This window comes from Podarcis tiliguerta, assembly GCF_965153285.1.
Source record: "Podarcis tiliguerta genome assembly, chromosome: 8".
In the NCBI taxonomy this organism is placed as follows: Eukaryota; Metazoa; Chordata; class Lepidosauria; order Squamata; family Lacertidae; genus Podarcis; species Podarcis tiliguerta.
In genome coordinates this window covers 77,225,497-77,239,000 of record NC_139541.1, presented here as the reverse complement: position 1 = coordinate 77,239,000, position 13,504 = coordinate 77,225,497, and the positions used below count along the sequence as shown (strand labels likewise).

At 45.7% G+C, this 13,504-nt stretch overlaps 1 protein-coding gene across 1 annotated transcript; it reads left to right on the top strand.

Annotated features, from left to right (window-relative positions):
- Positions 1–3,698: 3,698 nt before the first annotated feature.
- On the top strand, positions 3,699–13,408 carry LOC310683492 (uncharacterized protein; the record flags this gene model as incomplete). The annotated part of the gene is made up of 7 exons (XM_083453426.1): positions 3,699–3,823; positions 3,874–4,247; positions 6,279–6,650; positions 9,280–9,400; positions 11,212–11,243; positions 11,555–11,601; positions 13,106–13,408. 5 exons carry the CDS (start codon positions 3,699–3,701, stop codon positions 11,225–11,227), a joined length of 1,008 nt encoding a protein of 335 aa, XP_083309552.1. The 3' UTR covers positions 11,228–11,243; positions 11,555–11,601; positions 13,106–13,408.
- Between the last annotated feature and the right edge of the window lie 96 nt (positions 13,409–13,504).

Genomic DNA, 13,504 nt, shown 5'->3' with positions numbered 1-13,504 from the left:
GACTTGAAGTGGGTGCTTATAGCTGGTTTGCTATAGCCTCTGCTTCTGAAGGAATATTGGTTGATTTGAACCATTTGTTCTCCATTTGATGTGTTCTATGCTGGGTTTAAATTGTGTTAGCTGCTGTGTTTTGTGCAGATTTCCGCTGGGGTTGTTGTTTTGACTGAGCTCCTCTGTTTCGGTTTCCGGATTTTTATTATAAATTGCGTTTTGTGTTTTATTGTAATAAGTAAAGCACCTGGAGAACATGGCTGGGTGGCTGGTTTACAAATGTAAATAATAATAGTAAATGATTAGTAATAATAATAGACGATGGTGAATATTTGCTCAATAAACAGGTTGTCTGGAAGCAAACGCTGTATGCTGAGTTGATTGTGTGCAGCACCCACCCGTCTGTATGGTTATGTAATGTTTGACTCAACGCTGCAAGACTGATAGCTCTGATATGGAGGGAAGTTCTCTGAGGGAAGCCCCGTTGAAGTGAATTGTGCAAGCATATTGTTCATTTAGAGAAGATTCCCACAGCATTCTGCCCCATATTACTTAATTGTGTGTGTGAGGGAGAGAAATTGACATTTGCATTTTCCTCAGGCGCCTGAAAGACTTGAGTCATGACTCCATCTATCGCTTCCTTCTTCAGTTGTCAAAACAATCTTTCTGTGTTTCTAGAATTGCCTCTCCACACTTTGAGTCATCTGGGCTGTTTCGGGCTGTCACTATTTTGGGGAGACAATTTGCAGGCCGCACTGCTCTGCCCATAACTTGATGCATTTCCACCAAGACAGGGACTTTATTTGGATACTGTGCTTTTACATGTGCTGTAAGTCACCCAGAGTGGCTGGGGAAACCTAGCCAGATGGGCAGGGTATAAATCCTATTATTATTATTATTATTATTATTATGATTATTATTATTACCCCCTGTCAAACACCATATACTGGTCTGCAACTGCCCCCCCCCCCCAGCCTGCGAGTTGACCACTCCAGCTGTATGAGATTGAGAGGGCAATAAAAACAACATGCGAGTCTTTTTACCGCACTGAGAGCCAGTGTGGTGTAGTGGTTAAGAGCGGCAGACTTGTAATCTGGGGAACCGGCTTCGCATCTCCGCTCCTCCACATGCAGCTGCTGGGTGACCTTGGGCTAGTCACACTTGTCTGAAGTCTCTCAGCCCCACTCACCTCACAGAGTGTTTGTTGTGGGGAAGGAAGGGAAAGGAGAATGTTAGCCGCTTTGAGACTCCTTCGGGCAGTGATAAAGCGGGATATCAAATCCAAACTCCTCTTCTTCTGCTGCTGCTCTGCAGTCCCATTGGACTCTGGACTTCAGGAGCCATCTAAGTTCTCATGTGATTCCTTATTGCACCAGGATGGGGTGGAGAATGGAGGGTCCTTCATAGAATTATAGAGTTGGAAGGGACCCCCAGGGTCATCTAGTCCAACCCCCTGCAATGCAGGAATCTCAACTAAAGCATCCATGGCAGATGGCCATCCAATCTGTTTACAAACCTCCAATGGAGGAGAGGTTCCCAAGGGAGTCCATTTCGCTGTCGAACAGCTCTTATCGCCAGAAAGATGTTCCTGATGTTTAGTTGGAATCTCCTTTCTTGTAACTTGAAGCCACTGGTTCGAGTCCTACCATCTGGAGCAGGAGGAAACAAGCTTGTTCCCTCTTCCACGTGACAGCCCTGGAGATATGTGTCTAATCTTCTTTTAAAGCCATGCTAGTTGGTGGCCGTCACTTGCGGGAGCGAATTTCACAGGTTAACTATGGGCCGTGTGGGAAACGTCCTTTCTCTGATCTGTCCTGAACCTTCCAGCATTCAACTTCACTGAACACCTCCGAGTCCTAGAGTAGGGTTGCCGTATTTCTAAAAGTGAAAATCCGGACACAAAAAATGTTGAGCTTTTTAAGCCCAAAATTATTGGGCAAAACAAAAAAGAGGGAGTTTTTGAGCTATTTTTAAGTGTCGAGATTTTCACAGACCCTTCGGACCCTCCGGATTCCCGTCCGGACATTGCTTCCGCCTGCAGTATTCTGGCTATGTACGGGAAATTCCAGACATATGGCAACCCTAACTTACCTCCCCTACCCACCCACCCCCAAACCATGTCTGCCAGCCGCTGGAAGGAGAAATTAAAATACTTTGAAATACTTTATTGTCACTTGTACAACTTGTATACAGCGAGATTACACGAGCACCCCCCACTCAGCTCTCTTAGTAAAAATTTCTTAATTCGCACTCCCACCAAACCCGAAAGTCAGTTGCCCTGTTGTTATCTTTTCATTCAGCAGCCTAACAGCCAACAGATAGAAGCTGTTCTTTACCCTGTTGGTGCGACTAATCATGCTTCTATATCTTCTGCCCGAGGGCAGGAGATCAAGAAAGTGCCGGCCAGGGTGTGAATCATCCCTGAGAATTTTCCTCACTCTCCTGAGGCAACATTATTCTGCGATGTAATCCAGTGGATTCACGGGGCAGCCCATAATATATTGTGCTGTATTCACCACCCTCTGTAGGCCCTTCCTATCAGTTGATGTCAAACCAGCGTACCACACCGTGATGCGGTATGAAAGGACACTTTCTATAGTGGACCGGTAGAAGGAGATCATCAAATGTTGATTGACATGGTTATTTGGCAATATTCTGAAATGTGGTAACCTTTCCTCCATCCTCTTGATAAATTGGGCTGTCCTTTTCTGAGCCCTTTTTGCAACTGTGCAATATTGTTTTATGTACAACGAAACATCTGGAGGCAGTTAAGACCTGGCAGCCTCTCATTGGCTCAGGCTTTGGGCTGGGCATCTGTGTTTGTCTTGTGGCCTCATCATTAAAAGGTAAAGGGACCCCTGACCATTAGGTCCAGTCGTGGCCGACTCTGGGGTTGTGGCGCTCATCTCGCTTTATTGGCCGAGGGAGCCGGCATACAGCTTCCGGGTCATGTGGCCAGCATGACTAAGCCGCTTCTGGCGAACCAGAGCAGCGCACGGAAACGCCATTTACCTTCCCACCGGAGCGGTACCTATTTATCTACTTGCACTTTGACGTGCTTTTCAACTGCTAGGTTGGCAGGAGCAGGGACTGAGGGAGCTCACCTCATCACGGGGATTTGAACCGCTAACCTACTGATAAGCAAGTCCTAGGCTCTGTGGCTTAACCCACAGCGCCACCCGCGTCTCTGGCCTCATCATTAGCTGATGCTGAAGAAGCCACGGGCTCCTTCCTTCCCCTTTTTCTTCTGCCAGATGCCAACCGAAAGCTTTTGCTCCCTTCTCAACTCCACCAGCACATGACCTGGCAGCCAACAAGAGGGCTGGGAGTCACAGGAGGAGGAAGCCCAGCTCTGCCTGAGTCACACTGAGGACGGGATGCCCCTTCCCTCACAAGCCCCTGTTCCACTCCTGGACTTGCAAACCACCTCCTGGAGCACTCGTGGAGGGTGACAGGAAGAGCGAAGGAACCCAGGCAGAGCTGTCAACGTTTTCCTTTTTTTGAGGGAAATTTTCTTATTCCAAATAGGATTTCTTGCAAGAAAAGGGAAACGTTGACAGCTATGAACCCAGGCATCCGGCAGACAGCACTGTTGTCCTGTCAAGCAAAGCCCCCCAAATGGAAAGGCAAGCAGGGCATCTGTGCGAAGGTGTGTTGCAGGGGGTTGGACTAGATGACCCTTGGGTCCCTTCCAACACTCTGATTCTATGAAGAGCCCCTGGCAGGCAGCCCTCCTCCTGGCTGTCTTCGCCTTCATCGACGTCGTCCGCATCCGTGCCGTCCCTTTCGTCGACATAGTCTCCATCCCTCTTTTACCGCCGGGGCCGCCCAGGCGTTCTGTTTATTGCGCATTCATGACGCTCCTGGACTCCTCCGTTCCAGGCCAAACGCGGCTGAGCTTCGAAAGCGCGGCGTTGACCATCGCGGCTTCGCGCTCCTCCGTCTGGTTCTGGGCAGAGCCCTCTTAGCCCTTGCACCCCGACGTCCGCGCATTGGCGACAACGCAGCGGTCCCCCGACCTTGCCAAGGACGCAGGGAAGGAGCCAGCCGGCTGAGTCGGATCGCGGTGGATGGAAGCCCGGTCCCCGAGGAAGGCAGGGCCGGGCAGGATCAGCTCTGGGCTGCCCGCAAGCGGGCAAACGAAGAGGCCCCCACCACGAAGCGAAGCCCCGCCATAGGCAGGTTGGACGTGCGTCCTGCCCAGCCTTGGAGACCCCCGGGATGGAGGAATTCCTGGCGCGCAGGGCTCCTCGCAGGTGAGCAGGATCGGGACCAAACTGACGGATATGGTTATGGTTTCGTGCTGCGAAGCTCCCAGCACTTTTTAAAACGAAGAGCGGGGGCCAGATGGATCAGGGGGGCTGCAGAAGCATTGAGACTTATGCGTGCGCGCGTTGTTCCTCTGAGCAAAATCGCACACGTCCCTTCCAGCAGCTTGCAGACATGGTTTGGTGGAGGTGGGTAGGAGAAGTAAGTACTTCACTCTCCGCCACCCCATGGCTATTGGCAGAAGTGCCAACTTGGTGCCCATGGGTGCCCGGGGCTGCAGATGCCATGAAGATTACATGGCCCTGGCACCGAAATTTGTGGGTGCCTTGCCCCTTCATGGGGAATTTTGAGGGTGCTCGGGCACCCAAGACCCCAGGGAGTTGGCACCCATGGCTATTGGCAACTTTAGGATCAGGGCTTCCCTTGAGCACGCTGCTATTTCACTTTGGACTTCATTTCTGCTGTCACTCAGTTTTGTATCAGAAGAATGTTATGCAGGGTGACCATAGCATAGAGAATTGAATACTCCCGACAGTTGAAATTCTCCACTCAAGAGAGGCTGAATTCTGCGCAGGCTGAGAGCCTTTGCCTGGGGCTCCTTATTTTGCCTAATTGTTTCGGGTGTGGGGGATTGCATCTGCCAGTCGTGGCAAAGAACATTGCAGCGTGCAGCAAAGGCACCTTCTTCCTTCCTTCAGCTGAGATGGCATCGCTGGTTCATCAGCTGTGGCTGACACTCACACAGCCCTGTGTTTTCGCAGTGGGTGGTGAGGTGGGGTACCAATTCCTTGGCTACCCAACTTCAGAATGTGGGAGGAGTGGGCAAAGGGGTGAAGACCCTGCATACGAAAACTTAGGACATTTTTTTGTTTCTTCCACTCTTACTTGTACATTCAAGAATGTGTGTATTGCAGTTGTGTGGTGTGGTGTATTTTTTAAATTAATTTTTATTGCATTTTCAGTTTTATCATAATCACAATTTCCATACATATTTCAAAAAACTCAAACCTCGCTCTATTCGAGCATCGACTTCCTCCCGCCCCTTTTTCTGATTTCCATACATATTTACTTTATTCTTAGCGTTTCCATAACAACTTTTTTACCTTCTCTCTTGTTTTTTAATTCACCTCTTTAAATGTAAATCAGTTCCTTATATTCTCTTTACAAAACATTTCAACTCAAAGCTACAAACGTTTTCAAATGTTTACATTGTTTTTTCAAATATACTATAAATTTTCTCCAGTCCTTTTGAAACGGTTTGTCACGCTGATTCCGGATCTTCCCCATCAGCTTTGCTAACTCCGCATATTCCACCATCTTACTCCTCCATTCTTCCACTGATGGGCTCTCCTGTGATTTCCATTTCTGAGCCAAAAGTATCCTTACGGCCATTGTGGCATACTTAAACAGGTTTACATCTTTTGGGGGGATTTCATCTCCATTTAAACCTAACAAGAACATCTCTTTATTTTTTATTAAAGTTATATTTCAAAATCTTTTTTAATTCATTATAAATTATATCCCAATAGGCTTTCACCATGGTACACGTCCACCACATATGATAGAAATCCCCCTCCTTGCATTTCCAACAATTTTTATCCTGATTTCTATGCATTTTAGCGAGTTTGGCTGGTGTTATATACCAACGGTACATCACCTTTGTTACATTTTCTTTGAGTGACATACATGCTGTGAATTTAATTGTTTTTGTCCACATTTTTCCCCATTTTTTCAAAACCAATGTTATGTCCCAAATCTTGGGCCCACTTAATCATAACACTTTTTACCTCCTCATCCTTTCTGTGCCACTCTAGTAATAATTTATACGTTTTCGACAATGTTTTTCTTTGACTGCTCAACAATTCCGTCTCTATGGGTATTGCAGTTGTTGAGGCCTCTTTGATGCAGTGAAAGAGACTTTGGGGCAATCCGTGGATCTCTGAAAGAGAACAGAACTGTGCTGAAACTAGGACTTTTGTTTGAAGTGACATCTCCTCTTCGCTCTCTCCCCTTTACAGCCTCCCTCCTGAGTTCCTGCTTCCTCTTGGCTCAAACCAAGGGCGAGAATGAGACAGTCATCAAGATGGACCCAGAACACCCAGAAAAAGGAGGCAGTGTCACCTTCAAACCTGTAGACCTTGATGTGGGGAGCCTTAACACCTTCATCTGGTACCGAGGGGAAATTGAGGAGCAGAGTCGAATCTTTACTTCTATACTAGTACCATCTAGAATACAGAATCATGGACCTTCCTTCACTGAGCGGGAGAGTGGGGGCCTAGACAGCTCCCTTAGCATCAGGGATTTATGGCTAAATGACTCTGGACTCTATACATTGACTGCTAAAGTATCTTCGGGAGCGGTGATAGGATTTATACTCCTAAATGTCTTAGGTATGGTGTCTACTTTTAGGATCCGCCTTACTTCTATTACTGTAAGTTATTTTAAACTGTTTCTAATATTGTGTGTTTTAGTGTTATAGCCTGCCCTGAGAACTAAGGGCCCAGGGTGGGTAAATAGTAATGGAAATAGTAATCACAGAATTGACTTTATAATCTGAAACACACACAGAAAGAGAGACATCGCACGTTCTTTTGTAATTCACAGAAATCTGTAATAAAAATTGTTTTTTTAAACAAATCATAGAATTGCAGAGTTGGAAGGGACCCCAAAGGACATCTAGCGCAACTCATTGCAATGCAGGATTATGCATGGAGAAGAGTGATGAGGGAGCCCAACAAATCCATCTGCATGTCACTACCTGGCAGCCCTGCTGACCTTGAGGCTCATATTCCATAAACTGGGAACGTTAATTAATGCCGTTGCGATTTTGCTTGTTAACCTTCGGGTAGAGTTGCTTAGTCGGTTGCTGGTCCTGTTAATACTGTGGGATGTAAAACACAGGAGCAGTCAATGACAACATTCCTAGAGTATACATGTTAGAACATGGGGAGGGATGTCTGTCCAGCAAGCAGGTAAACTTCCTGGGGACGGACTTCCTCCACATGTGACCAGAGGTGGGTGTGGCCTCACCTGTGCAGGTAAATGATAAAAGCACAGGGCAGGCAGCCATCTCTCTCTCTCTGCCATCTTCCTTCGATGAGGAAACATCTAAGGATGCTCTCTTGGCTCCCAGCCAAGAGAGGTGATAAGGACTATCTTGCTACAAGATAGATTCTAAGTATATGTAACCTTTTTAAGTCTGTCTGCCTTCTGGGATCACATTGTGAACAGAACGTGAGTAAACTCTTTTATACTTTTATAAAGACTGTGTTGTGTCTTGTATTTTAAGAGGGAACAAAAGGGGAAATTACCAGAGTAATTATTATAGAGGTTCTAGCGAACCTGTGCATACGTTACCGTTGCGAACTAAAAGGGGAATGTCTATAAACTCTGCTGATATTTTGGGAACTTGTTAGCACAAGTTGGATAAGGATATAATTAGTCAATATATCCTCTCCTGCACCCCTGAACATTCCCACAAATACGATTTTGTAATTTCTGCTACATTGTTGTTTTACCCATTTTATTTTTATCGCTTTGCTCCCTGCTCTGGGGTTGAAAAAATCCAATGAAGAACAGGATAGAAATACTGCAGCTTAATCAGAATGGAATGGAAGGCTCTCGTGTGCAGGGAAGCCTGAATGTGCAATGAACACGGGTGAATTTCTCCATGCAGGTCACCCTCCAGCTGCATTCGTGGAGGGATGTGAAGAGAAAGTTTGAGATGCTTCACTGCAGCAAGGCCACAGACAAGCTTGGGGCAAAGTTGCCACCTTTTTTCTTTCTTTTTTTGCTCCTGCCTTTAAAAGTAGTCAGAGCAGGCAAGAAAGATTCTGGTGATACTCTTTTTCCCACATACAGTCATACCTCATGTTACGTTTGCTTCATGTTACATTTTTTCAGGTTGCGTCCCACAGCAACCTGCAAGTACTAGAAAGGGTTACTTCTGGGTTTCAACCCTCGTGCATGCGCAGTAGTGCTAAATCGCGCTTCGCACATGCGCACAAGTGCCAAATCGCGCCGCGCAGATACGGCGCTTCAGGTTGCAGGCTTTTCACATTGTGAACGGGCCTCCAGAACGGATCCCATTCACAATCAGAGGTACCACTGTATCTCCATGCCGGGGGGGGGGGGACCTTTAGCTATTCATCAAGGCTGTTCTGAATCAAATAACTAGCAACATTAGGTTGATGTCCAGAAGAGCTGGTTTCGCTGAAAATTGCCCTATACTTAATGTTACACATGTGGAGAACATGCAAGAAAATAAAGGAATTTTGGAATGTAATCTATAATGAGCTTAAAAAAATGATTAAGGTATCCTATCCTTTATTTTAAAAACCGGAGGTGTTTCTCTTAGGGATACTTGGCCCAGATATACCTAAAAATGCGAGAGAATTATTCTTGTATGCTGCTGTAGCTGCAAGAATATTAATTGCATCAAACTGGAAAGGAGAGAAAATTCCAATAAAGCTGGAGTGGCAAAGTAAGTTGTTGGAGTACACCGAATTGGCAAAAATGACAGTAAAACGGAGAGGTTCTACAGGGCAAACTTTTATTAAGAGATGGGATATGTACAAAAAAAAATACCTTATAAATTACTGTAATAGCATAATGCCAGTGGGGGGGGCTCGAATGAATTCTGTGGTATGTTGACTAACAAGAGAATACAATATTGATAATTGACAAAAGCAAATAACATAAAATGAATGTTAATAGTGTGCTAGAGAGATTAAGCGGTAAATACACGATGGGGTGGCAAGAAGTCATTGGATACTTACGTAAGTGGAATGTGGAGTGATGATGTAACAAATAGCACAATTATTATTATTATTATTATTATTATTATTATTATTATTATTATTTAACTTGTATGTTTGTTACATGTTTTTAATCTCAATAAAGCAATTTAAAAAAGAGAAAAAAAGAAAATTGCCCCATACTCATGTGATCAACTGGGGAAGGAAAATCATGGACACATACTTTCCAAAGCTCACAGCACCTTTTTCTCCCATCTTGCAGATGTAGAAGAGGCTGACACCCATCCCCAAGCGTCAGTTTTTGGAATCATCCTAGGTTGTATGATTGGAATTGTGGCCATGGGAGGTCTGGGGTTGTGCGTGTACCCCAGGCTTCGCTCAGCGTAAGTCTGCCGTCCTGGTCCCCTTGAATCAGGGTCCCCCTGAATTTGCCATCTCCCCCTGGTTCTCCGGGAAGTTCCTGCTCTGCTTAACTGCTTTGAGTGGTCTCTCTGCTCACGCTTAGGGTTTGAGGCTGTCTCACTGTGGTGAGCCAGTGTGGTTAAGAGCAGTAGACTCGTAATCTGGAGAACCGGGTTCGCGTCTCCGCTCCTCCACATGCAGCTGCTGGGTGACCTTGGGCCAGTCACACTTCTCTGAAGTCTCTCAGCCCCACTCGCCTCGCAGAGTGTTTGTTGTGGGGGAGGAAGGGAAAGGAGATTGTTAGCCACTTTGGGACTCCTTAGGGTAGTGATAAAGCGGGATATCAAATCCAAACTCTTCTTCTTCTTCTTCTTCTTCTTCTTCTTCTTCTTCTTCTTCTCCTCCTCCTTCTCCTTCTCCTTCTCCTTCTCCTTCTCCTTCTCCTTCTTCACTGGTGTCCCGCCCCACACTTCTCTTAGAGGCATTCAGTGCCCCGCTGTTTGCGCCTCCAAGCCAAATGCACAAACGCCAACCAGGGTTGCCATATTGAAGAGGGGGCAGAGGAAGAAATATCTGCTTCAACTGTGACACTCAGGCAGAAGAAGTTGCAGAAGAAGAAGAAGAAGAAGAAGAAGAAGAAGAAGAAGAAGAAGAAGAAGAAGAGTAGTAGTAGTTTGGATTTGATATCCCGCCTTTCACTCCCTTTAAGGAGTCTCAAAGCGGCTAACATTCTCCTTTCCCTTCCTCCCCCACAACAAACACTCTGTGAGGTGAGTGGGGCTGAGAGACTTCAGAGAAGTGTGACTGGCCCAAGGTCACCCAGCAGCTGCATGTGGAGGAGCGGGGAATCAAACCCAGTTCCCCAGATTACGAGACTACCGCTCTTAACCACTACACCACACTGGCTCTCACTTGCAGCAGCTGAGGTTGCCTTTTCTTGCTAATCCACCAAAGGCACCGTAGGCCTATCCTCTGTTAAACCTAATGATTCTGATACACAAACATTTGCAATGAGTAGATGACCACATCAAGCACCCCTCCAAAATTGGTTAGAAACTGTACACATTGGGTTGACTTTTCAATTCTAAAAGGTAAAGGTAAAGGACCCCGGCAGTTAAGCCCAGTCGTGAATGACTCTGGGGTTGCGGCGCTCATCTCACTTTCCTGGCCCAGGGAGCCGATGTTTGTCCACAGACAGTTTTTCCAGGTCATGTGGCCAGCATGACTAAGCCACTTCTGGCGAAACCAGAGCAGTGCACAGAAACACCGCTTACCTTCCTGCCAGAGTGGTACCTGTTTATCTACTTGCACTTTTTGGCGTGCTTTCGAACTGCTAGGTTGGCAGGAGCAGGGACCGTGCAACGGGAGCTCACTACATCATGGGGATTTGAACCGCCGACCTTCCGATCGGCAAGCCCTAGGCTCATGAGGGGTAGCTAAATTGTGACCTTCCAGATGCTGTCAGACTCAATAAATGTCTGGAGGACACCTGATTGAGGAAACCTTCCTTAAAGGTATTTTTTTGCCATTTGGGGAGTTCCCAATATCTAGAGGATATCCTAGCAAGGCATTTTCTTTGCACCCCTAACCCATCTCAGGCCACTTGCCTTGCCTGCTTCCACTAATCTAGTAGGAGTTGTTCCTTCCGTGGTCTCAGCCTTTTAAGCAGAGGGTTCAAAAGGAGCAGAGGGTTGTGGGTTTTGAGTGCCTCCTGCTTGGCTCTGGTGGGGTTATTCTCCTGGATCTCACTCTGTTCCCTAATGCGCTTTCTGTCCTGTTTCTGTCATTTCAGAGCCAGGCGTCGCTGACACGAAAACCACCATGGTAAGAATGATACACATATGATTCCTAATGTATTCAGACTCCAATCTCTAGAAAGGAGTAGGGAGGGGAGGGGAGGGGGTTTGAGCCAAAGCAGAGCAAAGTGAAGGGGACATGAGGAACTTTTCCAACCCAGTGAGCCAGATCCTTATTTCCATGAGTCCTGTGGGACAACTTTGACATGTAGGCTGGATCACCCATCTACCAGTCACCTGACATCCGCCCCTCTCAGTGTGTCCCGGTTGGTTCTGCTGGGCTTGGGTTCTGTCTGTTGTACGTTCCAGGCCCATGACTTTTGCTCTTTGTAATTTCAGACCAGTGCTTCAGTGCATCGGTAGGAACAGAATACAAACCCACACTGGTAAGGATAGAACGATGGCAGTACCTAATATATGCAGACTTCAGCATTCTGATTCAAAGTCTAGAAGCGGGAGGGGGGTTGAGTTGCAGCAGAGAATGTCTTTCTTCCTGCAAAGGAAGTTAAGAGCAGGAGTGGAGAACCTCTTCAGCCCAGCAGTCCAGATCTTTATCTCCATGAACCCCCTGGGCCAAGTTTGCCAGGTAGGCTAGGTCACCAACCTGTCAATCACATGACAACAATGACTATGAATTTCATTTGCAAGGAGGTTCCTTTGAAGTCACTTATAAACAAACTTCAAAGTGCAGGCCACCTTTGGAAAGCAATTTTCCAATCTATATCAGTTGATGCAACCCCAGGATAAAGACACCCATGTTATTTGGAATAAAACTTGCAGCATTTACTGAGGACAGACAAATACTGTACTCTATATAGAGAATAATCCCCAAGAAATACAAAATGTTATAAGAGCTGTTAAAACCAACAATTCACCAGGCTTTGATGGTTTACCTGCATAATTTTATAAAAACATATTCAGATAGCAGTACTGTTAAAATTAAGCTGTTTAACTATTGTAAGCTAAGGTAATATAAGAATCTTGGAAAGATGAAAAAATAACCTTAATTCGTAGGAAAGACAAATATCCGACATTACCCTAATCTTATAGACCAATATCATCATTAAACCAAGATTTCAGAATTCTTGCTCCAATGTACACAAAAAGGTTAAAGTTATTTTAATGTATAGACTTCCAGACCCATGGATGTCATAGAAATAGCTTTGGCTTTCTTAGATGCTGAAAAAGCTTTTGATGGGATAGAAAGTAATTATTCATACTCCCTGTCGGATAAATTAAATACTGATGTTCCTTTCTTGGACTATATCAAAGCTGTTTCTGAAGACCCATGCACAGTTTTATATATAAACAAACAAATATAAATATTTGAAATCATTTTTGAGGAAGCAGAGACCCCCCCCCCCCCTTTTCACCTTTGCATTTTTTGTGTGCTGAACCATTGACAAAATTGATAAAGAAGTACCGGGGGGGAATGTTAAATCAAATACCAATGCTGGTATTCATAATATTGATGTTGCGTGAAGTATCTATGTATTCGATAATACTATGTACCTATGAATTTGTTGAGTTTATGTGTTTGTTGTGTTTTTTAAGTGAAATGTAAACATATATTTAAAAGGAAGGATCTAGAGCTTGGCTGTTATCCTGACACCTTTACACTCGCTGGCTGGATTACTGTAAGGTGGGATCAAGTTTCCTGGATAACAGATTGATTATTGATTGCATGCTTTCCCTTATAACCCTGCAAGTAGAAAGTTGTGAGCTCGGTTGTGTCATCGCTTTTGCTTTTGGAAAATTCAACGAAAGCTAGAAATCCAGGGAATGGCCTTGCAATAAACACTCAAAGTGCTGCGCCATTAGAGCCCTCCACACGGCAATGTCGTTGAATCTCCTCTTGGTCCCACTCACTCCTTTTATGATCTCTTGCAGGGTGAAGATATACATTTTCAACACTAGCCTTCAAGGCCAACCACCCTCCTCAGCCAGAGCCAGCGGCCGTCTGGCCTTTGGAAAGCAACATAACATGCTCAGAAATCAAGAAGAAATGATCAGGGATAATTCTCCCCCGGTGCTCTCCTCAGTGCAAACTTCTCCTGTGACTCACCTCCTTTGCCTGGATTGTTTTGGGGAAGTGTGTTGAAAAAATTGGTTGCCTTGTCTGAAGAGAAGAACGTAGAATTCTCCACATAGGCACATAGTTGCCTGGTGTAATAAAAAGTTTTAGCAGTGGGACCAAGTGGTTCAAGTGGTTTTTGCCCCCCTCGCCTCTTCTTCCAGCTCCACCCCCCAGTGCCGCTTCTCCGGCCCACCACAAGGTCTGAGGGACAG